Source organism: Acomys minous (genome assembly GCF_964271855.1).
Source record: "Acomys minous genome assembly, chromosome: 2".
NCBI lineage: Eukaryota > Metazoa > Chordata > Mammalia > Rodentia > Muridae > Acomys > Acomys minous.
In genome coordinates, this window is record NC_140484.1 from 84,727,995 (window position 1) to 84,755,446 (window position 27,452).

Sequence of the window (27,452 nt, forward strand, 5' to 3'; positions counted from 1 at the left end):
ACAGGAAAGAGATCAGGAAAGGCTAGGAGCAGTGCCAAGACAGGGCAGGGGGAGACAGCTGGCAGAGCCCCAGGGACACCTCACCTTTGGGGGGCTCAGCAGCAGGAGCCTGCTTTGCGGGGGCTTCCTTTGAAGCATCCTTGCCTTTGGGGGCCTTTTTGGCTGCTGTAACACAGACGTTGAGACTTCAGCATAAATGGTACTCTCCTCCCCCAGCCCCGGGAGCCACACCGGGCCCCCTCTCTCAGATGGAGATAGGTGTGGTGGGGTACAGACCCCTGTTCCAGGCCTAAGTTGGTCCCAACCCTGAGTATGGAGTCAGGTTCCCCCCTCCCCTGTAGCCTTGCCCCAGCCTCTGGCCACCGGCCTGACCTTTCAGGTTTGGGGTATAATTAGCCTTTCCCCTGGGCTAGAAACTGGACACTGGTGCTGACCACAGCAGTCTCCCATGTGGTGCAGGTCACTGACCCATGGGTCAGTCTGTGCAAGGGAGCTGGTCTCTACCTCAGTCTGGCTGGGCTGACCCCAGTGGACCAGCCACCATGGGGGAAGGTGGATGCCAGGGCTCTGTGTAGTGCCCACTTCCACAAAAAGAGAAAGCGCCAGCCAGCATACAGACTGCCCCTGTCCCTCCCCCCAAGGAGTATGCCTAACTGCACACGGAGAGAGACTAGGGTGCTGGGACATGGCCAAGGTCTCCAGAGCAAGTGGGATGCTCCAGATTCCCTCCCCAGCACAGCAAAAAAAACAGAGGACCCCACCCATGGAAGAGAGACCCATGACTCCTGCATAGACACCCAACTCTAACATCAAGGGGGTTCTCTATTTACACAGAAAGTGCCATTCTGTGTACATGGAGTCCTACTGTGTCCATAGAAGCACCCCATGATCTAGAAAGCCCCCAGTCTTCATTCAGGGAGGAGACTCAGCTGCCTCAAGGTTGTTCTCCTGCCTAGAGAGGACCCTATCCCCGAGCGGAGATCCAGCAATGCACAAGCAAGACCCCATCAGCCTTAAGGAAAAGAAACCCCCCAAAAGCGGTTTTTTCTAATGCCAGGTGGTGGCGGCAGTGCACTTTACTCCCAGCACTTGGAAGGCAGAGGTAAGTGGATTTCTGTGAGTTCGAGGCCACCCTAGTCTACAGAGCTGGTTCTAGGACAGCCAGAGCCACGATACACAGAGAAACTCTGTCTTGAAAAAACTCAGAGAGAGAGAGAGAGACAGAGACTGAGACAGAGACAGAGACAGAGACAGAGAGAGCCCCTCGCTGGGTGTGGTAGCAGTCAGCCTGGGCTGCAGAGTGAGTCTGGGGCCAGGCTGGAGGGCTTGGAGTTGGGGATTGAAAGCATTGGGGGGAGGAAGGAGGAGGAAAAAAACGACCCCAACCTAGAATCAGACCACTGAGATTTCTACCCAAGATGGGTCTCCCTGTCCCAGAGGAGGGAGAGCGACTCCCGACCCTGGAGACCAGAGACCTGCACTTAGAAGGAACCTATCGAACACAGAAGGTCCCCTCTTTCCCAAGCAGGGAAGGAACCCCAACGCTCTACCTAGATGTAGGAACAGGCAAATGACCCCCCCCTCCCACAGTAGGGACATCCCCCTCTCTGCAGCCCCTCCGCACCCCCCAAAAGGCCAGCCACCTGGTTTAGCCTCAGGCATGTCAGCTGCGACCTTCTCCCGGCTTCCAGGACCGGGACCGCTGTGGCTCTAGCCAGGCCCTAGCAGGGACAGGTGGGTACCCTGGAGGAGCCCTTTATGGAGACCCGACACTCCCAGGAGGCAGCGCAGGGCCGCCCCACATTCCTCCCGCATGCTCTAAAGGGCGAGAAATAGCTAGTAGACAGCAGTGGAGGGAAGCCAGGGCCCCAGGGGGATGTGCTGGTGGAGCCTGGACACTTGAGTCAGTGGAGGTGCAAAGGTGAAGACTGCGACCTCAGAAAGGGGCCGGGGTGGGGGGCGCCGCAGAGGCCCAGATCCTTAGGTCTTGAAGAAATTAGGGGAAGAACAGGAAGAAGTGGGCAGAGCACAGGATGGGGAGAGGGTGGAAGTAGAGCGGGCACTTGTGTCTGGGGAAAAGGGGGAGGAGAAAAAGAAAAAAAAAAAGGAAGGGGAGGGGAGGGGAGGAGGAGAGTCCTGGGTTCTGGGGACCGGATGACTAGGTCCCGGGAAAAGGAGAAACAAGGCTGGGGATGTCAGGTGCACAGGGCGCGGGAGGGGCAGGTTCTGGAAGCCTTTCTTAGCTAGCCCGAGTCAGGAGTTTTCTAGAAACCAGAGCCGGGAGGGAGAGTCCGGTTTCCCCGCGTAGGCAGGACGGGTGCCTGCCGCGGGGAGGAGGTCTCGGTGTCCCTCCCGCCCCGTCCTGGTCAGGGTCCCTCTGGGAGTAGTCTGGCCAGCTGCCCGTCACCAGCCGGGTGCAGAGAGGCCGGGAAGGCCCTGGAGGGCTGCCCGGGCCCGGCTTCTTCCCAGCACCAGAGAGGGGAGGAGGGGCTGAGGAGGAGGAGAGGGACTTGGGGAGCCACAGGTGTGGCTGGCCCATGAGGATGTCAGAGGAAGCGACCGGGTGAGGGCCCAGGGGAGCGAACACAAGCTGCCCCTACTCGTTTTTCTTATTCATTTTCCCGCGCCCCGTCCCCCTCTCTACTTTCCAAAAATCCCCTAACAGCCGGAAACTAACCCCGCCTCTGGGGGCACTAAGCCAAGCAGTAGGCATCTTCCCTGTGACGCCATCGGTTGCCGGGCAAACTTTCACCTGGCTCCCCCGAAGGAGCAGGCAAGTTGCACAGTGGCCCAGGGTAGTGACACACCCTGTATCCCGGAATTCCAGAAGCTAAGCTGAAACAGGAGCATTGGCATGACTTCGAGACCAGCCCGAACGACCATGAAAACGCTCCTATCTTTTAAAAAACGAACACACAAGAGCCAGAAACCTGGAATGGAGGGGTAAGCGGAAAGGAAAGCTGGGAAGCACAGATTTCTCCATTCAAGACCCAGTCTGGCCTGCCGCCATTGTGTACCTTCCTCCTTCCCCGCCCCGCCCCCACCCGCCCCGCGCTGTAGCAGCTACTGCCCTCTCTGAACAGCTCCTGCTGGAGGGCCAGGGGGCAGTGCCTGATAAAGGGTCCCAGGACAGCTTAACTTGGATTTCGGGTTTTATTTGTTATCCATGTAGAATGCCGATGTTGGCTTTTGAACAAAGAATTTTATTTGGTGCCAGTTTAGCCATGGCCACGTGGACCTCTGGGTCTTCCACGACCCTTCCTCTCCTCTCCTTCTGGCCAGCCACAGAGGGTGAGCCCAGGTTGTCAGGCCCTCTTCATGCTCTCTTCCTCAGAGGGACCAAGGCCTGGGTGGCCCAGCCCTCTCCAAGCCTTGGCTGCTGAGGCTGCCATGGAGACCCACGGAGAACCCCACAGTTTGAGCCAGCTTGGCCCGCAGCACACGACAGGCAAAAGACTGGGCCCCACCAGGCACTTAAGAAATGTCACTGGGATGGGACAGGCATGCGCTGAGCAGGGTCCTGGGCAGACTGGGCAGACACTGGACAGAGGGGCGGTCACCAGTTGTCCAAAGCCTCCCGTTCAGATGTCTGGGCCATGGGAGCGCTCCCTAGTCTGAAAGGCCGCTGGGAACCTCTGCCTTCCTTTGAAGAAAACCCCTGCAGGGACTTAATTTGCCTGCCTTGTGGGTGGGGGGTGGCCGGCTCTAGCGGCCTGGTTAGCGGTGACTCGGGTAAAAGCACACTGTGGTGGAACATGTTCGTAATCCTAGCACCCCAGGCTCTGAGGCAGGAAGATTGTTATGAGTTTGAAGCCAGCCTGGGCTACATTGATAGACCCCCTAGCTGAAGAAAAAGACAAGACACAGTCACGTGGTGGCGGTGCCCGTCATCTGAGCATCCTAAGGGAGGCAGGAGCTCAAACTCATCTTCAGCAACGTAGTGAGCTCAAGGCCAGCCTGATCTACGTGAGACCCAGTCTCAAAAACGAAAGGCACAGGCCTTGCCACACCCACACCTCTGCCACACACCCCAAATTGGCCAGGAGCTAGAATGATCCTCAAATACAATGCACAGGTGGCACCTCAAACAGGACAGTCAGTATGTGAACTTGGGGCTTGAGATCTTAGAGAACTTTCCATATGATCCGAGGATCCCAGAGCCCACCACCTCTACCCTACCCAACACACCGTCTCAGACTTGGATGCCAGAGGGGCCCACGGGATGGCTGAGGCCAAAGAATCAATCACCACAAGCTTGACGACAGCCTGGGTTACATAATGAAATCTTGTCTCAAAAAAAGGGGAAAAGCCTGCTGTGACGGTGTGCTTCTGCGATCCGAGCACTCAGGAAGACAAGGCAGGAGGATCGCCACAAGCCAGGGACCACCCTGAGCTGCATAGGGAGACCCTGTCTCAAACAAAGTCATAAATGGACACAGAGAAGTCACAGATGGCACAGGGCTCTCAGAGAACTTCAGACCTAACTAGATCTCAGCTCTGACAAGGGCCTCAGCGGAGCACGGAGGGATCCATCCCCGCCACCAGACACACGGGTTTGGGACTGTAGACAGCGCCACCTGCTGGTGCGATGGCCTGCGTGATCACGGGGCTCGCAAGAGGTACCTGTGCGGCTTCTGGAACCACAGATAACATCAGGGGCCCCCACAGAGAAACCTGCCATTCTGGAAGCACGTAGGGTGGCCAGTACGTCCTGGGACACCCCCTTAAACGCAACCCTCCTGGGGAATCCCATACATGGCACAAGAGGACTCTCGGGAGGCCCTGGTGAGAGCTGAGGACGCTGGAAGCCGGCTGCCCCCACACGGGGCTCCCATGGGCACTGGGGCCCGGGGCCAGAGACAGGGGTCCTAGCGGGGCGCTCAGGCACGCCGGGCGGCTGGCAGCAGCGCGCTGTCGAACTGGTAGGTGAGCTTGCGTTTGACCTTGCGGATTTCGCCCGTCTTGGCGTAGTTGCGCAGTGCGCGAGCCAGCTTCTGATACGTCATGCGCTTGCGGTTGCCCTTTTGCTGGCCCCAGCGGCGAGCCAGCAGCTCCTTGTGCTTGGAGGAGAACTGGAAGACGCCGGCCCCCGGCTCCACCCACCACACGCACTCGCGCATGTCCCCTCGCAGCAGCAGCCCCAGCAGGAACTGGTACAGGCGCAGCTTCTTGCGTGCACCTGCAGGGTGTTGGGTGCGGAGTTAAGAGGGGAAGTCCGTTGATGGGACCCCCAGATCTACAGTCCCCTGCCACACTTTACTTTTCACAACTGAGAAGGGCCTGGATGGCTCAGATCTATTATTTCAACTACTCTAGAGGCTGAGGTAAGAAGATCATAAGTTCAAGACCAGCCTGGGAAACTTAGGGATGTCATTGTTTTTTAAAAGTTTTTTTAAGGGGGGGGGGCAGTTGGGGATTTAGCTCAGTGGTAGAGAGCTTGCCTAGCAAGCGCAAGGCCCTGGGTTCGGTCCTCAGCTCCGGGAGAAAAAAAAAAAAGACAAAATAACAAAAATAAAAGGGAGGGAGGGAGAGAAGGGGGAGGGATGGGCGATGAAGAGATGGCTCAGTGGTTAAGAGCACTGTCTGCTCTTCCAGAGGACCTTGGTTCGATCCCCAGCACCCACATGGCAGCTGACAACTATCTGTAACTCCAGTTCTGAGGGATCTGACACCTACATACCAATGCACATGAAATAAAACTAAAATAAACTTTAAAAATTAAGTAAAAAGAAGGCTAAGGTGTGGCTCAGTGGTAGAGCTCCTTGCCTAGAATCCCCCCCCCCCAGTGGGTGAGGGAGTATAAAATGACAGGTTTCACATACGGGAAACTGAGGCTCAACAGAGAATGATTTGATTGAAAGGCTGGCAGACACACAGAGAGGAACGAGGAGAGAGGTGACTGGCTGTGGGTATGCAGTGGGCTTCCTTTTGCTGTTACTGTGTCTTTGTGCACAACTGAAACCGAGGCACAGAGAGGCTTATGCTGTTGGCCAAGGTCACACAGCCAACAGGTGGCATAGGTTTGGGACCGTCCTCGGGAAACGTCAGTCAGTGTTTAGGGAGCCCTGGTTCCTCCATCCGCTCCCCCAGGCCCAGTCTGCATCCCCACCAGCTGTCCACCCCACATACCTGCCTCAGGTCCCCTCCCCTCGGAGCCAGCCAAGAGGGCCTCGTCTGACTCACTGTCCGAGACCTCCAGGGCAGGGCTGTCCAGCAGAATGTCTTCTTCCTCTGACAGCACAGGGCTGGGGTACGGAGCATAAGCCAAGGGGCCCGGCGTCTGTGGGAGACCAGGGCCAACTTCACACCAATCTCCCTTGCTTTCCTCCCCCCTCTGCGGCCCTTGCTACTTCAGTGTCCATTTTCCTGTACAGCATGGGGGGGGGGGGTAGACACTGGCTTTCCTCTGTTCTTGCCTCAGTGGACAGAGACGTCGAGGCAGTTGCCCAAAGCTAAACAGCGAGTAGCTGGCATGGATCTGTGAACGTCCCCCTGAAGTATATGGAAGGGACCCAGGGGACACCTAAGCTACCTTGGAGGGGTGCTCTTAGGCCCGCTCCCCAGCTCCCTCACAATCCAGATGTTTATTTTCAGGGGTTGCAGAAGAAACTCGACAGGGGACGACGTCTTCTTCCAAGCTCTCCCTGCTCCTCACCTGACTGGTGAAGTCCTCCGAGGGGTACATCTGGAGGCCAGGCCCTGGGGCCTCCAAGCTGGGGGCTGGGTCGAGGGTGCCCATGGGGCTGTAGGCGGAGGGGCTGGGGTCATGACTGTAACGGAACTGCACAGCCTGAGAGTGGGCAAAGGCAGCCGCAGCAGGGTCGAAGGCTTCATAGGAGGTAATGGCAGAGGCGGGTGGGGCCTCTGGCCAGCCCCAGGTAGAGTCTAGGAGAAGGGACAGGGTTAGTAGCCAAAGGTGGACAGAAGACCCGCACCCTCAAGTTCCCACACAGAGGGGCCTTTGTAAGCTGTGCAAATCTCTGGCCCCAGAATTTGCATGGGGGAACAGATAGGCAGGAGGGGGTGGGGGGAGTTGCTTGGGGGAGGGGGTGCCATGCTGGAAGAGAGCTCCCATGGGCCTCAGATTCCCCCCCCCCCACTGTGAACTTGGCCTCAGGTGCTATGAAGCTGGGGTCACTCACCGGGACCCCCATCTGAGTCCGGGTAACTGAAGGGCTTGCAGCTGTCTAGGTCGTAGAAGACACTTTCTGGGTACTGCTGGAGTAAGGACAGGGTCATCGCAGGCCTTGGAGACCCACCCCTGACCCCCACTCCAGCCTTGGAGACCCGCCCCTGACCCCCACTCCAGCCTTGGAGAAGACAGGTGAGAGAAGGGGGAAACTGATGAGAACAGAAACAAATGAAGACACGGAGACTGAATTCGTGAATAAGACACCCACAGGTGCCATGGCTGTGGCCCTCAAGGGGCCCTAGTACTTTCCAGTAGGCAACTGGTACCCAGGAGCTCACTCTGTAGCTCAGGCTGGCCCAGAACTTGGAGCAACTGTTAAGTCTCATCCTCTGATTATTGGGGTAACAGGCATGCACCACCATCTTTGATCCAGGACACCACTTCATCTCCACAGCTCTATGGTGCTTCAGCCCCAGCCCTTGTAGAGGCAGTGGAGACTAGCCCTGAGGCAGATGAGTGCCTCCCACTGCCTCCAGCACACCCGTCCTGCTCCCGCAGGGGAGAGGGAAAGCCGTGTGCACAGAGCAGCCCGACGCAGCTCTGCTCAGATCCCAGATCCCAAGCATCTCAGCAAGGAGGATGGATGTGCTGGTGGGTGGCGAGCAAAGGAGGAGGGCAGGTGCCTAACACACCACGGAAGAGCTCAAGTGCCCTAAAGGCCAGCGCACGAGCCACTTAAGTTCAAATTAAAGAAGAAGAAGAAGAAGAAGAAGAAGAAGGAGGAGGAGGAGGAGGAGGAGGAGGAGGAGGAGGAGGAGGAGGAGAAGAAGTTGTTCAAATTAAAGCTGGGCGTGCGAGCTGAGGATGGTGGTCACACCTTTAATCCCAGCACTTGGGAGGCAGAGGCAGGCGGATCACTGTGAGTTCGAGGCCAGCCTGGTCTACAAAGCGAGTGCAGGACAGCCATGGCTACACAGAGAAACCCTGTCTCAAAAACAAACAAACAAAAGAAAAAAGTTCAAATGAATCAGTATCAAATGCTGGGTGAGGTTGCCTAGGCAGAACCTCCAGGAGTGCTCTGGAATTATGGGATTTTCCTGGCTCTGGGTCTGGTAATAGCTACAGAGGTGTGTAACGAAGACACTTACTGATGCACACCCAAGACATCAGTTTTAAACAACCAACAAGCCAGGTGTCTCACAGGTGTAACACTCTGCAGGCCAGCTGGGGCTACACTGAGAAACCCCGTTTCAAAAGAAAGACACACAACCAAAGCCAACAAAACTCAAAACAAGTAGGTAGGGCTTCTGGCCACCACAGGAAAGATCTCCTTGTTGGGTTGGTTATGAGGTCTGAAATGTTGAGGAAAATAGTGTCCAAAATACTACAGCTAAAAGATCCGTAACACAAAAGGAAAGGCTGTACACGCAGAACATGGGCTAGACACGTATATGATGAGGTCAAGGAAGAAGCCTAGGGCTCGAGAAAAATAGCAGGCAAGTGTGATGGAGATGAGGACAGAGACTGGAAACTGAGGCCGGAAGTAGATGATCTAAGTAAGGTTAGTCCCCATGGGCCATGCAGGGCCCACTCCCCCCCCCCTTGGGGGCCTCCAACTCACCAAACAGCTCAAGTGTGGGCCGTCCAGCCTGGCAGGGGAGAGACACAGGGCCATGTCAGGGCCGCCCTCAGCCACCTGAGTCTCAAAGTGGTTGTGGGGCCCAGAGGGGAGGTGGTGGCAGCTGTGATCACCCACCACAGCTCTGCAGTCTGCTGGCTGTCCCCGTGGGCGCCCAGCCTTCCCACAGTCACCCCTACACCCCCATCGGGACAGGAAGTAGGGGGCGGGTGCCAGGCAAATGTCCCCCCCCCCCACTCTCCCTGGGATTTGCATGCACAGACACTAGGGGAGGCAGGGAAAGTAAGGGGGAGAAAGTCCCCAGTCAGCTGTGGCCAGAGAGCTGGGTTTCAGTGTCTTAACAAGTCCAGCTAAGACCAGAAGCCATGAACCAAAGACGAGGGCTAGAGACAAACACAGCAAAGCGAAGGGTATGAGCAAAGGCATGGGGTTTCTTGTGACCCCGGATGGGCAGCCAGGGTAGTGCCAGCAACTAAAGGAAATGGTTGGACAGAAGGAACTAGGGACACAGACTAAGTCGAGGGTCAGAGTGCCAAAGATGGAACAGGTACTACTATGCAGACTGACGATGGCACACCCGGGAGGACCTGGGCAGGGTGGGGGTGAGTCTCTCCAGAACATGCCATCTTTGGAAATCTGTCTAAGGAGGCAGAGCTAATAGAGAACCTTCTGCAGACGGTGGGACCCACCCCCTTATTATCTGCTTCTGGATGCCACAGAAGCTGAGAGTGCTGAGTGGGGTGGGGGTCCCAGGACAGGTTTGGGGGTTACCCACTTACTGTACAGCCTCCAGAGCAAGCATGGTGGTTCAGGGCAGGCTGGGCTGGCTCTGGCCACCACCCCTATATATACTTTGGCCCAGCCCCTCCCCCCCCCCACCCAGGGGCGGGCCATGGGGGCCCTCCTCAAAAATCCCCTGCGGGAGGGGTCTGGATTGCACAACCCTCTGGTCACGTGTCGGGGGGGGGGGGTGGGCCTAGAGGCCATTTGTATTTGGGGATCCCCACCACTGGGTTGGGGGGAGTAGAGAGAGGAGAGTTGCTAGAAAGGGCAGGAGACGAGGGGCTACAGGGCCCTGGGGGTAGAATGCCACAAGAGGGAGCCAATGGTGGCCGAGGCAGGATGGCATGGGACAGTGAGGCCCAAGGACGACGGTTAGAGCTGCCAGGGGAACTCCTAAAAGCTGAGAGGAAGCCGAGGCAGCCGGACCACCAGGAGCCCACGGTGGAAGTATCACCGTGGCTGACGTGGCAGGGAGTGTGACAGGGAGGGTCCCCTTGCTGCCTTGAGGTGTGGAAGCCTGTGTGCTAGGGGCCGCCCCGGGGATGGAGGAAACAGCACAGCACCATGTTAGCTGGGTGACCACCAGGCCCCTCGGGAGGGGCAAAGCAGAGCACTGGGGTCCCACTCAGGGTTTCAGAGAGGAAACAGAGATGCCAGCCCTTTGTGGACACAGACTGTTGTACAGCGCCTGAGCCATGAAACCCAATCTGTTCCCAAAGACCACAACACACCGGCAGTAGCAAAAATCTAAACTTTATTCCATCCCTTGCTGGGTCACCAGGCCTCAGGGCCGGGAGGTCCGAAGCGCCGCAGCAGCCGCTCCTGGGCCTCCAGGTCCTTGCGCACCTTCTTGCGCATGTAGAAGATGGGGCAGTCGCGGCTGTGGAAGGTGGTGGTCAGGGGCTGTTCCCAGGACTTTGGCCCCTACCTGCTGCCCACCAGGGGGAGGGGGCTGTTTGCTTAGCGGGCACAGAGACTCCGATAACAGCAGTGCCCTGAGAGGTAGCCAGCCGTATATCAGCTGTCACCTGGCGTGGGAACCCGCCCCGCCCGCCTGTTCCCTGGGGAAAGCCCGGCCCCACCCTGGGGGAGGCAAGGCGGGCGCCAAGCCCAGGCAGACCCTGCCCACTCTGCAGTGAGGTCCCGCGGCTGGGCCAGGAGTCTGGTAGCAGGTGGGGGAGGGCGAACCTGGTGCAGATGACGTCCTCATGCAAGCTGCCCTGGCAGCGCTGGCACTGTGTCCAGAGGCGCGAGAAACGTTCCTCCAGGGCGTTCAAGTGTGACACCTGAGGACACATTGGATTTAGCGGGGCTGTGGAGATCAGGTTGCGCCAGCTCTCGCCCCTGCCTCACTCACCTCCTTCTGATAGAGCTCCGACTCCCGTGGCAGGCAGAACTCACAAACGGCTCCTGGGGGCGGGGTGGGTGTCAGCACAGAGGTGCTGGGTCCAAGCCAGGCCCTAGCCTTCCTCCCTGCATCCCTGCTCTTCTCCGCCCGCTGCCCATCCCGGCTTCTGAAAGTCCCCAGAGGCTGGAGAACAAGGGCCCGAGTGTGTGGGGAAAACTCCCCTGGGGAACCCCGGGGCGGGCAAGGACCCTCCACTGGCCTGCAGGCCGAGCGAGCCCCTGTGGCAGGGACCGCTACAACTCGTCTCACCTTGATGGTCGATCACAGAGCGACAGCCAATGCAACAGTTGCGGCGCTTGGTGAAGGCCAGGAGGCCTCCCACCTTGCCGGTGAGCACAGTTTTGCAGCGTGTGTGGTCACCACCTGCAGGAAGGGAACTGACTGGCTTTGCCCGGGCCTCTGGCCCTTCCCTCTGGGGAAGGGGGGGGGGGTTCCACTTACGCAGCAGCACGGACTCTGCTCGGCCCTCACCCAGAATGGGCTCAAAGATGCGCAGCAGCGGCTTGGCCAGCTGCTGCTCCAGGTAGTACTGAGTGTCGATGGGCAGGCTGTGCTCCAGCACGAACAGGGGGTCCTGTGGGCAGGCCGGGGTCACCAAGGCCGCAGAGGGCAATGGGCTAGGGGATAGGGTGGGCACTGTGACTCTGGTTCGGGTAGGGGCCCTCAGACACCTAACAGGTTTCCCCATGGGAGAAGGAAGGGGGGGGGCTGTGCAGGGGTCGGAAGTCATAAGGCTGGGAATTGGGGGTGGCTGGGATTTGGTTCCCTGGGTGGCTCTAGATGACAAAAGCAAACAGAGCTGGCACCCAGGTGGGGAGGGGCGGAGATGGCACAGCAGCCAACTCTGCACAGGGAGGCACTACGCTAAGTCAGGCCCGGGCACGGCCGCCCAGGGAAAGCAGAAGTGAGATTCTGGGAGGGGCACAGCCCAGGTGGGCCTGACCTCCGACTTCATGTAGGCGGCCACACCCTTGGCAGCACCAATGATCACATAGGGGACTCGGTCACCCAAGCTGGGCGCGCTGCCGGGGTCACGCTTCCTCATCCTGCGGAGAGGGGAGCTGGGTGAGGTTTGTGGAGGGCTGTGGGGACCCAGCTGCAGAGGGCTGTGTGGCTGCCCCACCTCTCAGCCAGCTCCACATGAGCCTGCTTGCCAGCGTAGTCTGCTGCTGCACGGGTCAACTCCTTGGTAATGACCAGCTGGGAGATGTCTATGCGGTTGCACAGCAGGTCCGAGATGACGTCCTTTGCATGGGCCACTGCACCATCAGGGTCCCTGAGGAGGAGGGCGTCACTAGGCACCACTGAGGATGGGGAGGCAACTCTTACCATCAAGGATCTAGGCACCAGGCACCATGGGCTACTGGGGTTGGGGTTAAGTGTTGAGGCAGGAGAGGCCGGCGGCAACCACAGCTGCCAGCTTGATTTACCACTGCCCCACCCCTAAGCCAAGCCATCTGTGTCCCCAAGGAAGGATGCTAGGTCCCGGGTCTGATGGGGGCTGACTTCTTGGTCTAGATGGGACACACACACACACACACACACACACACACACACACACACACACACACCGGTCCACGAGGATTTGGCGCAGTGAGGATGTAACGAGGTTGGCCACCAGGGGACAGTTGTCCCTGCGCACAGCCTCCAGGCCCTTGCAGTCCATTCTGTCATGAGCATCAGGGCTGGAGGAGAAGAGCAGGCCAGCATATCGCTTCTTGCTGATGAGCAGGTATGGAAAGTAAACCTGGAAGGGAGCTGGGGGTGACCCTATGCCCATTCCTTCATGTTCAATCTGACACACATCAGAAACACAACCCTAATAAGGCCCAATACTCTCCAGCCCCCAGAAATCCTGCTTGACACAACACCATAGGCCTCGAGCCGGCCCCTAAGTCACGGAATCCAGACGAGCAGCACAGGGAAGTCTGGAAGCCATGGGAGGCAACAGGGCCAAGTGAGTCCTGAGCTGAGCCCCCACCCCCCACTCCCCAGCAGCCAGGGAGGAAGCCAGGGGAGGACAACAGATTATGTCCAGCAGCAGGAGCCGCACACAATGGAGGTCTCTGCCGCCTCAGGACCCTAGAGTGCTGTGAGACTGCCACAAGCCGGGACCCACACACTGCTGCAGTGTCAGCCTCTGCAGGCACACAAATAATCAGAGCATCACTAACTGGCAAAGATGCCTATGGCCTCCACTGAGCTGAGCGCAGGGGACACACCCACCTTCTCAAACTCCAGCCGGATGGGTGGTGGGAAGTGGCTGGATACCCAGTTTGCAGCCTCCCGCCCCAGAGTCATCGCCTCTGCCACAGAGGAGACACCAAAGCGGCACATCACAGAGTCCGTGTCCCCGTAGACCACCTGCCAGGGTACACATGAGGAATGTCTGTCCTCAACCCAGGGGCTGCCGTAGCAGGACACCCAGGGCCCAGGAGAGCAGGTAAGAGTGGTCAGGCCCTGACCTTGGCATTGGCATCGTAGCCATTTTCCAGGGTGTACTTGGACTCCACGAGCTGCTTGGTTTTCTCAATCATCTGCCGCCCGAACCCAGTGACACTCTGTTAGGGGCAGAACCAGAAGAGTGAGAACCCAAACACTGAATCCAGCTCGGGGGATCAGGCTTCTGCCACATCCAAGCCTCAGGGACCGCACATCTTAAGTCTAAGAAGCAGGCGACTGCTGCTCCCGAGTGTGCACATTCTCAGAGGACAAGGAGCCACTCTGTCCTCCTCGACTGGAGCACAGCCAGGGCCTCGGGTACCGTGAGCAGAGGCTTTGCGCTGAGACACCCCAGCCCCACCCTGGGTGACTTTAAGCAGGGGCTCCACCACTGAGCCATCTCCTCAGGCCATTTATTTCAAGACAGGGTCTAAGTACCCAGCTTTGGGCTCCCTGAAGTAGGCTTCTTCCTCAGCCCCACAGCCCGAGTGGATGGGATACAGGTCCGCATCACCACACCCTGATCTGTCTCATTTTGCAAATAAGGAGGACGCTGGCCGGGTACTGGGACAGGGCAGGTAGGATGCTCTCTGCCTGGGTTGCATGTGGTCATGGGGACATCCGAGGAGTCCATGCGTGCCTGACGTGTCTTCTTTCCATCTGCCCTGCGTTCCTTTTCTCTCATTTTATTCTGGAATACCTCGTAACTTGTTATCCCATCAGTCAGGGTTACCAGTGGCTCCTTTGGCCTAAGGCCTCAATGCACATCCCATCTCTGTGAGATGCTAGGAGTGAGAATGGCAGGCAGGCAAGAGGTGACTGCGGCAGAGGCAGGTCTGGCTGGGACTCAGCTCCTGGGAGACACCTTCCGAGTGCCTGGACACCCTTTGGCACTCAGCTTCCCCGAGCCCCAAGGGACACCTGAGATCTATGCTCACAAGGTGGAGGAACAGGCCACACATGCCTGGCTGGACCCTGAGACTGTGGGAGCTGCAGCTGGAGCGAACAGTGGCACCTGCTAGTCACGCAGCCTTCGTGTCCTTGTAACCCACCCTGTGACAACCCTGCCACCCTGCTCTGGACACTCCCTCGCTAAGAGCTCCTGACAGGTTACTCCTCACTGCTGAGTGAGGTGCTACGTCTATGACCGGACTGGGCAGTAGCACCTCAGGCCTCACACTCATTATTAATGTTTGTTTCTGTATGAACCCAGGGCAGCCATGTTGGCGAGGGAGATGGGGAGTTCTTTTCTACTCTTGTTCCAGCTGGTACTAGCCGAGGCCCTCACCAGGGTCCTCACACTTGGGACAGAGGACCCTGGCCCTTGCTGACACTGGCTCGGGGAGGACACACTTCTGCCAAGTCCAAGCATCATGGCTCACACATCTTAAATGTATAAAGCAGGTGACTGCTGCCAACATCAACTGACCGAGCAATAACAGCCTGGCTGTGTGCTACCCATCCCCGCCCCTTTCCGCAGGGACTTGGAAGAGGTGAACAGAGAGATAGCTGCTGGGGGAGGGGTGTCCCGAGCATCAACCTCATGGGCGCCAATTATACCATAAGCATTAGTCAAGACCAGAGTCCCCATCCCACTAGACTGTGAGCAAGGAGTACCGAGAACAGGCGCTCTGGTCTCTGAGGACAGTATACACAGGGTGAGGAAGATGGCCTGACACCTGTGGCTCCTGCCATATTGGCACACCCTCTGACCCAACTGACTCTCAGTGCACGCCAACAGTAACCCAGCTGCCCGTCAGGGTCCCAAGGGCTCACCTGGGAGATCTCCAAACATGGCAGCTTGCCCACTTGGGCGCCAGTGAAGCCATACACAGAGTTGGCACTCACTTTCAGTGCCAGCTGCCGTCCATCCAAGACCTGTCGCCGTAGGGGGTCTGTCTCCTGAGCCAGCTCAGCCTTGGCCCTAGGCAGAGGCAGGATGAAGGCTGTTCAAGGGAAGCAGGGGCCCCAGGGAGACCACCAGGCTGATGTCTCACTTAATGCAGGCAGGCTACAGAAGACCAGGGCCAGGTCACCATGGGGGACCCGAGCACTGAGCCAGGCACAGGCTGCATGGGGACCCGAGCACTGAGCCAGGCACAGGCTGCATGGGGACCCGAGCACTGAGCCAGGCACAGGCTGCATGGGGACCTTAGCACTGAGCCAGGCACAGGCTGCATGGGGACCCTAGCACTGAGCCAGGCACAGGCTGCATGGGGACCCGAGCACTGAGCCAGGCACAGGCTGCATGGGGACCCGAGCACTGAGCCAGGCACAGGCTGCATGGGGACCCGAGCACTGAGCCAGGCACAGTCCCACCTCTTCCGGGCACTCAGCAGGTTCTCCAGGATCTGGGGCAGGAGGCCCTTCCGCACAGATGACTTCACAAACTCATCTCCGGTGGGCGTCTTGATGAACTCATCTGGCTTTAGGCTGGGAAAGGAGGAGGACAAGGCTTCTGCAGGAACTAGCTGGCCAGCAGCCTGCCTCTCCCGGGCTGCTTCTCCAAGATTCCCCCAGGACCTTTGCCAGCCCCACCCCCAGGTCTGCCTCTCCACTACCCGCCACCCACAGCCTGTCTCAAGTGTCTGTCTCCCATGAGACTTCCTCTCCCTGGACCTGATCTACGAAGCCATGAAACAAGGGCTCAGTGTGGTTTGGGGAGCACCCTGGATGAAGGCAGCATACCCCAACTTCTGGGCAGCGCCGGGCCGCAGCAGCGTGGTATAGCACAGATTATGGGCCATCATGATGGAGGGGTACAGAGAGGAGAAGTCCAGGGTGGCGATAGGGACGTCATAGTACCTAGGGAGGATTTGGGGGGCGTCAAACCCACCAGCCCCTACCCTTACTTTTCTTTTTAAAAACAATTTTGCATACAGCATACATCTCAAATAGCCCAGGCTGGCCTTGAGCTCCTGCTGTGTGCTGGGGTAACGTGTGCCCCACCATGCCCAGCAAGGTCCTCACCCTTTGAGGGGCTCAATGACAGTGGCTCCCGTGTAGTCCTCACCTCCCTCGGTCTTCACCACTGGCATCAGCAGTCCCTGGCGCATGGCCTGGAGAAAGGGTGGGGTGAGTACCCAGGCACCAGGCAGGCCGTATACACGTATGTGTGGTGCGTGTGGCCAATCTGGCTCAGCCACCCACCTGGCGCAAAAGCTGAGACACAACCTTGACCTGCTGGCCACGGCTGAGCAGGTACCCAAGGGGCACACCCGTGACCCGAGCCATCTCCACATTGTTCACCAGCACCATGAGGCGCTCGAGCAGCCGGAGCGGCAGGAAGGCGTCCTTCAGGCAGTATACCGCCAGCCGGCGGCGCGTCTGTTCATTTCCGTTCTGGGGACGGGCACATGTGGTCAGGGGCTTAGTTGGGGTCTCAGACCCGGGTGAGGCAAGGACTGGGAGGGGCTTGGAGGAGGGTACCACCTGCAGGTCCGTGATGATGCTGTGCTGCACATCCTCCTTCTGCTCACCCAGGAAGTGGAAGCTCACAGCGTTGAGCGTGTAAGAGCGGAGCTTGTATTCCCGCAGCAGCACCTGGGTGGGTTGGGGTGGGGCCTCAGAGGTATAAGGAAGGACCTCGTGGGTACAGGGTGCAGCTCAGAGCTGTGGGAGGGGGCCCGAGGATGTGGTACTTAGGTGGGCGGGGCAGGGTGAGCCTCGGGTGGGCAGAGCGGGGAGCCTGAGGCAGTGTTAGGTGACGGGTAGATCTCAGTCATACCTGCAGCATGTCCATCTGAACTCGGCCCACCATGCTGACCACCTTACTATCCCGCCGGCCGACTTGCCTGGATTGGAAGGAGGAGTCACGGATGTTGGAGCGGAGACCAATCACACGACCCAGGTAAGGGAAGCGCTCCACCTGGAGAGGAACAGTGGGCACAGCCAGTTGGCCCCCCGACTCTGAACCTGACCTCATGGCCACAGAACAGGGACAGGGACAGCCACGGCACTCCTGGGGCTGAAGAAGAACGGAGGGCAGAGACCACCTGGGTGAGATGAGGTAGAGACCAGGGACTGTAGTTGAAGTTTTGGTTTCTTTAAAAACTCAGTTGTCAGGCTGGAGAGATGGCTCAGTGGTTAAGAGCACTGTCTGTTCTTCCAAAGGTCCTGAGTTAAATTCCCAGCAACCACATGGTGGCTCACAACCATCTATACTGGGATATGATGCCCTCTTCTGGCATGCAGGTGTACATGCAAATATAGCATTCATATACATAAAATAAATAAATAAACTTTTTAAAACCTCAGTTCTCAGATAGAGGTTTTTGTCTTAATTGCAAGTGTGGGATATGGAGATGCTTTCAGTTTATCCACAGCTGATAAATGCTTTGTGCAGGGTGTGGTCTAGGCCAGCTGGAAACAGTCTTTTGCAGCTCAGAGAAGAGCATACTCTTTGCCAGCTGGAGTTAGTGGACTCTGGCAGAGTATAAATATGAGAGCCCAGAGAGAGGCTTAGAGGAGCCGGATGCAGGAGGAAGACGGCTGCTTGTTCCTGTTGCTGGACTGCTCGCTATCCTGACAACCAAAACTGGTATTTTTCCAAGAACCCAACAACCCTAACCGGCTGGAACTAAGTCTAAACCTTCTAACCTTCTTCCTCTCCTTCCTAGGTTTGGGGGGGAGGGGACTGGAAGAGAGGCAGAGGCATTAATGAACCCCAAATAAAATAGTTTAAAAAATAGCGCCAGCCAGGCATGGTGGCGCATACCTGTAATCCCAGCACTCAGGAGGCAAAGGCAGGTGGGTCGCTGTGAGTTCAAGGCCAGCCTGGTCTACAAATTGAGTCCAGGACAGCCAAGGCTACACAGAGAGACCCTGTCTCGAAAAAGTGCCTACAAGGGACAGAGTTGAGGGCCCGGGAGACCGGGAAAATGAGGGGCACAGGCAAGACAAGGACTGTGCCTCAGAGGAGGACAGACAGAAGCCCTGTGGGATGGTTCTGAAAGCCAACAGGGGTGCCTTTAGGTACTGGGGTACAGACCAGCAGAGAGAGACAGTCTTAGGGAAGGTGGCTGAGAGGAGGCGCCTAGGACATAAGGGTCTCCCTGCAGCTGGGTAGTAAGGTCTGCCCAACCTATTCATCCTCAAATTGCTACAGGTGCATAAGAGAGAAAAATTATACAGTATGTACTATTTGGGGATGAAATGAACCCCTCTAAAATGCTGACTCCCCCTGTGCATCACCCATAACCCCACTTGTAACAGAGCTTGGCCTTTAAGAAGGGCCAAGTGAGACCGCAGGGAGGCACAGGAGAAAGGCCCAAGCAGATGTAGGCCAGAAACCCTTTGCTTGGAGCGAGGCTCAGGAGGGCCTGCCCCCAGCCCCCAAGACACCAGCATCCCACACCTTGATACCCAGCAGTTCACCCTGCAGCCTCCAGCAGGTGAGCTGGCTACAGTGGCTGTGTGGACGAGGCTCACGTGCTCCCTTCCCACAGCACCCGGCCTTTGCCACCCACCAAAGCAAATGTCCCTTTCCTCCTCCCATGCCCTCACTTCCCTCTCACGCCTTGCCAGTGAATTCTAAAGCAAGGCCTAGCCATGGCGAGGGCTGGGTTCTCCAGGAGCCTCCTGTGCACAGCAGTGTATTCTGTCTCCAGCCAGAGGGAGGTAAGTTAGTTCTGGGACTTTGGAGCCCAAGATGCCTCTGAGTGGCTGGTGATGCCCATGGATAGAGGTACACAGGGCAAGGACGGCCCCATGGGGGAAGATGCAGGAAGAGGCTCCAGCTTCCCTCACCTTTAGGGTCTGTGCTCGAGAGATGAGGTACGGGAGGTCAAAGTTCTGAATGTTGTAGCCGGTGATCACGTCAGGGTCCATGGCGAGGATGAAATTGGCCCAGGCCTGTGAAGGGAGCACAGAGGGTCAACCAGGTTGTCACTGCCTCAGCTACCCTCATTTCCAGAATGTTCAAGACAACCTTGGCACTTGTGAAAACACCATGGAACGCATGGCCCCCAACCACAAGGACACGGTGTCATTGGGCAGAAGGGTCACTGGCATGGCTGGGGACACAGCGCAAGTGGGCGCCTGAGGAGGGCGGAGCCACCTGCAGCAGGTCTTCTTCCCGCTCGTAGCTCTGTACTCTGGCGCCCAGGATCGGGGCACAGGGCCGCAGTGTGAGTGCCAGGCGCAAGAATGGCTCTGGCTCGCCCCAGCGCAGCCCCAGGGAACAGATCTGGATCACAGGGTCGCGCTCCGGCTCAGGGAAGATGCCTGCAGAGGGGAGGGCACGGGGCTCGTTCGTCCGTGTTCCCCTTTCACCCCGTGGGGTCCACCTGCCCACTGCCTCTCCTCCCAGCTCCCTGTGCCAGCCACATGAGTGGGGACAGCCCCCACTCTGCACGCAGAGCATTCCTCCCTCCTCCCACCCACGCACCCCATCACCGATCTCCAGAAGGGGGGGGGGAGGGGCCCAGGCTCTGGGAACAGACCTTTGCGGCCAGCACACTCGATGTCAAAGCTGAGCACGCGGAGGGGCGCAATGCGCTGCCACTGGCCTTCTGGCGGGTGACTGATGACATGCGACCACAGCACGTCCACCTCCAGCTGACAGAGCGTAGCCTGAGGGGGGACGCACATGAGGGCAGCCGCACGGGCAGCGGCGAGTCCAGGTCCCCTGCCCCCGCCCCAGGGAGCCCTTACCTTCTTCTCTATCCTCTGAACATACTTTCCAGCTGGGAGCTCCAACCAGTTGCAGCCTACAATGTCAGCATCCACCATGAACCTGGAAGAGTGCTGTGTCAGCTGACAAGGGCCACAGGGCCGGGGTGGGGTCAGAGCAGGACAAAGGGGAGAAAGGACAGCACCGGATCTCAAAGTCCACATTGGCCTCATAGGGTGCGAAGCTCGGGGTGCCCAGGCCTGGCACGCGGATACCCTGTTCCAAGAGACGACGGGCTGGTGCCATAAGGCGGGGTAGCGCCAGGGTGATGCGAAGAAATGGAGAGGGGCCGTGACCATGGTACCCAAACATGCCTGTAGAGAAAGGAGGTTAGCACCTACCTGGGCTCCCCACCACCCCTGACCCCCAGGCCACACTTACTCTCACGGGAGCACAGCTCTATGACTAACACTGCTGGCCCAGAGAGCTCCTTCCCGCCACGCTGGTCCCGGCCGATGGCTGCGTTCAGCTCTTGCTGCAGGTCACTCAGGTGCTCAGCCCCGAAACCTTAAGTGAGAGGCCAGTCAGAAAAGAGCAAGAGAAGTTCTAGGGTCCAGGAACACCCCACAGAGGTCAGGAACACTCACCGGGAGGTGCAGGGGCATAGAAGTAGGGCGCAAAACCGTGGATGTGGCAGCAGACGGAGAAGCCCTCATCGGTGACCCCAAAGGCTCTCAGTACGGGCACCGAGTTCCGGGATACTGGGGGGCCTTCTGGCAGGGGCACCGCTGAACCTGGGGGAGGGGTCACAGGATACTTCTCAGGTCCCGAGGTTTCCGCCTGAGGCCCATCACTAAAGCCTTGGGACCTTGCCCTTTGCCACCCACAGAGGCAGAGTCTGCCCAGCGTAATATTCTAATAACATCTGTTTGTTTTGTTGATGAGTGGGAAGGAGGCACCCGAGCCACAGCACACTGGCCTGTGCCTCTCCTGCCTCGCGCGGCAGCGGCTGTGTGCACTGCAGGTACTGCTGCGGCCCACCTCCCCTGCCAACTCACCCACATAGTGGTCAATCTCCAGCTGCTGAAAGATGAGGGGCTCCGTGTCGGGGTCCAGGGCAAGGAGGGTGGGCCGCAGCCAGCGCCGGTCAATGTCTGCAGTGGGGAACTGCCCTGGAGGGAAACAGAAACTCCACGGGTGGGTTTTCCACAGAGGCAGCTACCCTCTGCTCGCAGAGGAATGCTGGGTGGAGGAAGTGGGAGACTGGTCATGGGCTAAAATTGCCCAACCAGGAAGGGCAGCCTAGACTAGAGAATGCGCTAGAAGAATCACTCAAGTCTAGAAGTTCAAAACCAACCTGGACAAGAGCAAGAACCCCACTGAAAAACAAGCTGCCAGCCTGGAAGGACCCCCAGGGATACAGGGTCAAAGGACCCCCTTGGGAGGTAGGGACCTACCACCCGCGGTGCCCTCTGGGGGCAGCTGCAGCTCCTCCTCTGCCTCCTGCAGCCGGTTCTCAGCCTCTATCTCCTCCAGCCGCGCCAAGTTCTCATCCTGTGACGGCTCGTCCTCATCCCAGAGGCCCCCACGAGCCCGCTTTGGAGGCACCCCAGGGTCCGGTCCTTGTCGCCGCTTAAAATCCATCCTGTGGACAAGTTGGGGGCTTGCTGGGGTCTAAGTAAAACCTCATTCCCAACCCTCTCCCTCTGACCTCAAATTTGCCCAGTAACCTAGGATGGCTGCCAGTGAGCGCCAGGGATCAGCCTGTTTCTGCCCTCTCAGTGAGGGGTACCACAGACAGGCTCCTACTCCAGGTTTCTTGCATGCATGCTGGGGATTGAACTCAGGTCTTCATACGTGCACAGCGGGCACTTTACCCACTCAGTCATGTCCCCAGTCCCTGTATTCATAAACTGATGGCGTGACTAAGTGATGGGGGACTGGAGAGAAGTAGGTCTCTGGGGACCTGCCTCTGAAAGGCCAGCTAGTCCCCAGCGCTCCCCCAGCCCCCTGCTTCTGTCACCAAGTGAGCAGCTCTGCTCTTGGTGACACAAACTGAAGCTCTGAGCCAAACCAAACCAGGCTGTTTCTCTCAGGTCACTGAGGAGACGATGGGAAGTCTCAAGGTCGGAGAGAAAGCCTGTCCAAAAACCAAGGAGGGTAGTGCTTGCATCCATCAATGGCTTCATCAGGTGGTGGAGTCACTTGCGAGGCTACTCAGCTCTGCAGTGTCACCAGCCACCATTGCCAGGAAGCAAGCACACCTGGATCAAAGAATGCGGCCCGGCTCAGCTGTCGCCAGGGTGCCCCAAATCCAGGAGCATGTATACCAAAGCAAGCACACGCAGGGAGGGGCTGTGCATGTCCCTACTGTAGCCTGAGACCACGGCTAGAAGTGTCCCCAGTCAGCAGATCTATTTTGAAGGTGGTGAGCCCGGCTGGCCAAAGCAGGTCACTGGGTGACACTCTACTCTGGCTCCCCACCACCCACACCCGCTACCATGGGCTGGAGCCCTGAGGAGCACCCACAGAATCTGCACAGATGAGCGGATTTGTCCTCTGCACACTGGATGGGACTAGATCTAGGCCACAAGGGCTGAAGAGTAACTGCTGTGATTCAGCAAGAGGCACCCAAAGTTAGGTAAGGAGGGCCGCCTAGGGGTGCGCGGCGTGGTCTCTGCAGGCTGCGAGCTCATTCGGGAAGGACCATGAGTGTGGGTCTGCTGAAAGGGCAGGAAGCACCCCACATGAATGCCGGAGCGAGCGGGGACGTGCCAGCACAGGGACGCTGGATGGCAGCTTTGACATCCGTTGCTTTGTTCTACTTTGACTTCAGCCCTCTGGAAACTGTTATAAAGGAAAGACCGAACGCACACGCATGCGCACGCTTTGTATATGTGCTCTTGAGTGTGAGGGCTGAGAACAGGGGATTGTGGGAACATGGAACGGAGGGCAAGCAGCTGCCCTAGGTTCAAGTAAACCCCTGCCCACTCCCTAAACAGCACCCTATCTGTGACCAGTCTCCATCCACACAGGAGGCTGCTGTCCTAGACTGCTCAGGACCTTTGGATAACAATGGCAGAATCAGCTTGGGTCTTTCTTGTTCTAGTTTGGGGGGTGGGGCTTAGCTAGGCCTAGTGGTGTAAGCCACCACACAAGCCACTGAGGAAAAAGGGTAACAAGTTCAAGGCCAGTCTGGGAAACTTAATAAGACTGTATTTCAAAATAAAAAGCAAAGGGGCCAGATGTGGTTGCTCCATGACACGCAGCCCTTCTTGGCAGTCTGTGACTGAATCACCACCTCTGACACACACTGTCCCTCCCAGCAGGACAAGGGCTCCTTAAGGTCTGACTCAGACAGAGATAGCCAGGCACAGCGGAGGCTCAGGACTATGAGCACAGGACCGGAGGTGTGGGAGGGAAAGAAGGGGCGTGCGGAGAGCAGGAAGAAGCAGAGCAGGCAGGAGAAAGGAGGGGGACGGCCAGGCAGACAGCTTTGGGGTGACACTTAGTGGGAATGGGGTTTCCTTTTGGGGTAATGGAATGTTCTGGAACTAGACAGGAGTAATGGCTGTGGCCCATACTGAGGCTAAGCTGTTTATTTCAAGATGCCCGATTTCACCCTGGTGTAAAAGGAAAGTTCACACTACCATTTCCACAACAGTGCAGAAGCACACACATTCACCTGTAGCAAAGCTGCTCACACCATGGGCTACAGCCCCCAGTGAATCCAGGGACTGTGGAAAACTTGTCAACAGTGAACACCCTGAAGACAACTCACCATCAAACAGGTGATGAACTCAGTGTTTCTGGGGCGGCCCCCCTGCTGTGGACACACTTTGACCACTGCAACGCCACCACCGCATATAGTGAGTGAACATTTTTATTGTAGTCTTTGCTCTAATAGGACTAGAATAGTGCAGCCATGGAGAACAAAGGCAGCGTTTTCCTACCGACCCCTCAGCACACAGTAAGCATATTTTTGGTTTGCAGGTTAGAATGACTATAAAGATGGCTGTTAGCAGGTTAGCAGGGCAGCCTCATGCATGCTCTACAAGCAGCCCTGACTAAACTCACGGGCTTAAAAAGCAGGAGGTGACCCTCTTGTTCTTCTCTTCCTCTTTTTCTGTCTCTCTCTCCCTGGGGTGCTTCCCCCCTCCCTACACCCCCCCATGCTCATATATTAAAACTTCTCCATATTTAAAAAAAAAAGTGGGAGGTGTGCTGGGCAGTGGTGGCACACACCTTGTGTACTCGGGAGGCAGAGGCAGGTGGATCTCTGTGAGTTTCAGGCCAGCCAGAGAAACCCTGGTTGGACACTTGTTACCAGCACCACTACACAAGTGTCTTTAATGCCAGCCCCAAGGTTTTGCCACCCTCTCCTGGCCTCAGGGGGAACTGCATATACACACGTACAACTAAAAAGAAAATTTAAAAGCAAATCCTTCAGGGCTGGTGAGATGGCTCAGCAGTCAAGAGCGCCAGCTGCTCTTGCAGAGGACCTGGGTTCAGTTGCCAGCACCTGGCTCACAGCCATCAATAACTCCAGTTCCAGAGGATTTGACAGCAGGGCTGTTTCGGCACTGCATGCACACTGTGCACGTATGTACACACAGGCAAACCCTCCAAGTATAAATCAATCAATCTTCAAAACTTCTGGGGCAAAACAGGTTCTGAGTAGCAGCCACAGACTGGTGGGATTTGGGGACCCATCAAGGAATGTTCTGGACCCGTGCCTTGCACACCACTGCAGTTGACTAAATATAAAATCACACCTCAGTAGAAAAACAAAGGCATTAAAAGACTGTAAGTGATTCCATGTGTGAGAGCCGACCCTAACAGGTCGGGGGCATATGAAGAACCTGTTTGTACAAGGTTATTTCCGGTACCATTGTTTAAAATCCCTAAGGACTGGAAACCACCTAAATGTCCCCCAGGGGGACAGTTTCAATAGAGTCCCTTAGTGCCATTCAATGGAGTACTATGCAGCTGTATAAAGAAATGAGGAAGCCGTATGGTGATATGAAAGATCTCAAAGACGCTTTGTCCCCAGTAGGTAAATCAAGGTGTGGAATGGCAGGCTTCTTCTTTTGCTTTATATTAAAAAAGACAAAGACAGCCGGGCGTGGTGGCGCACACCTTTAATACCAGCACTCGGGAGGCAGGGGCAGGTGGATCACTGTGAGTTCAAGGCCAGCCTGGTCTACAAAGTGAGTCCAGAACAGCCAAGGCTGCATAGAGAACCCCTGTCTCAAAAAACAAAAACAAAAGACAAAGACACTGAAGAAATGATTAGCCTACACCCAGCTGCCTGGGAAGCTGAGACAAGACAGTCTGGAGGTCAAGCTTAGCCCCAGGCTGCATCGCAAGACCAGAATCTGGGTCTGGAGAAGCAGCCAGGTGTGGCTGAGGACAGCCTACGCCGATCAGGTGAATGGGCTGCCTCGATGCAAGTGGATGCTGCTCTTAGGGGACTCTGGATGGGGTGCCAGGGAAGCATCAGGCCAGCTACAAATTCCAAACAGTTCAACCAAAAAGACAAGTGCACATGTTGTTCAAACAAGGCCATCGGTCACCACTGGGGACCACTGACTCCAAACAAGGGGACGCGGCTCCCCACTGGGCAGAAAATAAGGCTGCCCTTCCCTAACCAATCGAGGTTAAGCAGAGGCACACATGGAAGGACACTGGGAAGTGGAGCTGGTCTCCAGGGAGCAGTGGGAAGTTGGTGTTATAATGAACAGTTTTGCCCACAAGTCACTCACGACATACCTCCCCAACACAAGCCAATCCACACTAGGTCTGGTGGCGCCCGCAAATCCCAGCTGTAGATCCAAGGGCAAAGTCAAAGCCAGTCTGAGCTATAAAGCCTGTATCTCAAAAGACAGTAGGGGGTCTGTGGATTTAACTCTGCCGGGCTCTGCCACTGAGTCAAACCTCAACCCCTCATTGGGGGATTCTAGGCTGTATCGCTAACTAGATTCCCCTTTTCCTTATTTTGAGACAAGGTCTAAGATGCTGGGGCAGCCCCAAAACTTGCCATCCCCCTGCCTCCCAGAGGCTGAACAACTGTTTGTGTTTCAAGTCACCTCTCCTAGGGCTGCCTCCTGGAGGGGTGGCCTTTCAGGCATCTCCCACTCCCACGAGCTGCTTCTGTCACCCCAGTCTCTCCTTATCCTGGGCAGGGCCGTTCCCAAGACCTTGGAGCACAGTCAGATCCAGATCCAAGCCCCACCCACTCGTGGGATGCTCTCTGAAGCTGCATCAGCCCGCAGGGCAGGTGTCTTGCTGCCACGCAGGAAGTGGTAATGGTGGTACATGAAACACTCATTTCTCACCGGGCATCTCACACACTGCCAGCTTCGCGCCTGGTTCCTCTTCTGGGACCCTCCTGCCCCCGCTGCTCTGCTCACCTCCCCCACCAAACACCAGGCTGTCCCAGCTAATATCAATTGGCGTGTTTTACTTATTACATAGCATCACATGGGACACTGAGAGACAGCGGAGTGGACAGTGGCGCATGGTGGCCAAGCCGAACAGCCGGAACCCACGTGGTGGAGAGCCAACTCCACAAAGTTGTCCTCAGGTGTACATCATGACGTGCGTGCGCACGCACTAAATGAAAAAAGAGAAAGGCTTTTCCTCCCATTTCTACTTTTGTTTTTAATTTGGTTTTACGAGACAAGGTTTCTCTGTACAGCACTGGCTATCCTGCAGCTCACTCGGTAGACTAGTCTGGCCTCAAACTCGGAGATCCACTTGCTTCTGCCTCCCGAGTGTGTGAGGGAGAGGGGGGGATAACGGGCGAGTGCCACCACGCCCGGCAGCTCCCGCGTCTCCAGGCCCGGCTCGCGCGCACGCCGCGGAGCTCACACCGGGACAGCCCCGCGCGCCCCGGGTCCCCGGCTCCAGGCGTCCGTCTCCTGCGCTGCCAGCCCTGCCCCGTGCCGCCCCGGCTGCGGATACCCCGCGAACCGTCCGCTCGAGCCGTCAGCTGCCCGACCAGGCGCCCCATTACCCTTCTTCCGTACTTACCCGCGTCAAACAGCTTTTCCCGCCACAAGGTACGCCACCGTAACCCCTGACCCCTGTGTGCGCAGGCGCAGAGCTGCGGCGAGCCCGCTAGGCCCCGCCCCTGGCCGACCAGGGCCGGAAAACCACGCCTCCCACAGGTGGTCCCGCCCCTCCAACGTGGCCTATGGCCCCGCCCCTCGTGACGCTGACGGCCCGCGGACACGCCCTCAGCAGCCAGGCTCAGTTGGCGGGCTTGGCCCGCGGTTCCCGGGCGCCCCCAGCAGGAGCGGGGAAGAGACTGCTACCTTGCTGCTTTCCTAGAAGAGGCTGTTTTCCTGTGTTCCTGCACGCTCTAGGATCGCATATAACTCACTTCTGTTGTCCACAAATCACTTCCTGATGTAGGACACTCATGGGCACA

At 57.5% G+C, this 27,452-nt stretch overlaps 2 protein-coding genes across 5 annotated transcripts; both read right to left on the reverse strand.

Annotated features, from left to right (window-relative positions):
* Window positions 1-3,116: 3,116 nt before the first annotated feature.
* On the reverse strand, window positions 3,117-9,578 carry SPIB (Spi-B transcription factor). 4 transcript variants are annotated; one of them, XM_084772148.1, is made up of 6 exons: window positions 9,551-9,578; window positions 8,754-8,781; window positions 7,143-7,215; window positions 6,656-6,885; window positions 6,130-6,280; window positions 3,117-5,179 (listed from the first exon to the last, which is right to left on the reverse strand). In XM_084772148.1, the coding sequence occupies exons 1-6, from the start codon at window positions 9,571-9,573 to the stop codon at window positions 4,881-4,883; spliced, it is 804 nt and encodes a 267-aa protein (XP_084628274.1). In that variant the 5' UTR covers window positions 9,574-9,578; the 3' UTR covers window positions 3,117-4,880. The 4 variants fall into 4 exon arrangements, with proteins under 4 accessions (XP_084628274.1, XP_084628273.1, XP_084628272.1 ...); XM_084772147.1 differs by having other exon boundaries at window positions 7,143-7,218; XM_084772146.1 differs by lacking the exon at window positions 9,551-9,578 and having other exon boundaries at window positions 8,754-9,473.
* A 713-nt stretch (window positions 9,579-10,291) lies between these two features.
* POLD1 (DNA polymerase delta 1, catalytic subunit) lies at window positions 10,292-27,125 on the reverse strand. Its single transcript, XM_084751627.1, has 27 exons — window positions 27,053-27,125; window positions 21,475-21,662; window positions 21,076-21,189; window positions 20,665-20,811; window positions 20,459-20,584; window positions 20,223-20,391; window positions 20,059-20,140; window positions 19,848-19,977; window positions 19,463-19,629; window positions 19,153-19,257; window positions 17,132-17,272; window positions 16,837-16,947; window positions 16,555-16,746; window positions 16,375-16,463; window positions 16,093-16,209; window positions 15,724-15,837; window positions 15,181-15,328; window positions 13,428-13,523; window positions 13,189-13,326; window positions 12,534-12,709; window positions 12,086-12,238; window positions 11,906-12,008; window positions 11,404-11,536; window positions 11,212-11,325; window positions 10,912-10,964; window positions 10,743-10,840; window positions 10,292-10,434 (listed from the first exon to the last, which is right to left on the reverse strand). Exons 2-27 carry the CDS (start codon window positions 21,659-21,661, stop codon window positions 10,329-10,331), a joined length of 3,309 nt encoding a protein of 1,102 aa, XP_084607753.1. The 5' UTR covers window position 21,662; window positions 27,053-27,125; the 3' UTR covers window positions 10,292-10,328.
* Between the last annotated feature and the right edge of the window lie 327 nt (window positions 27,126-27,452).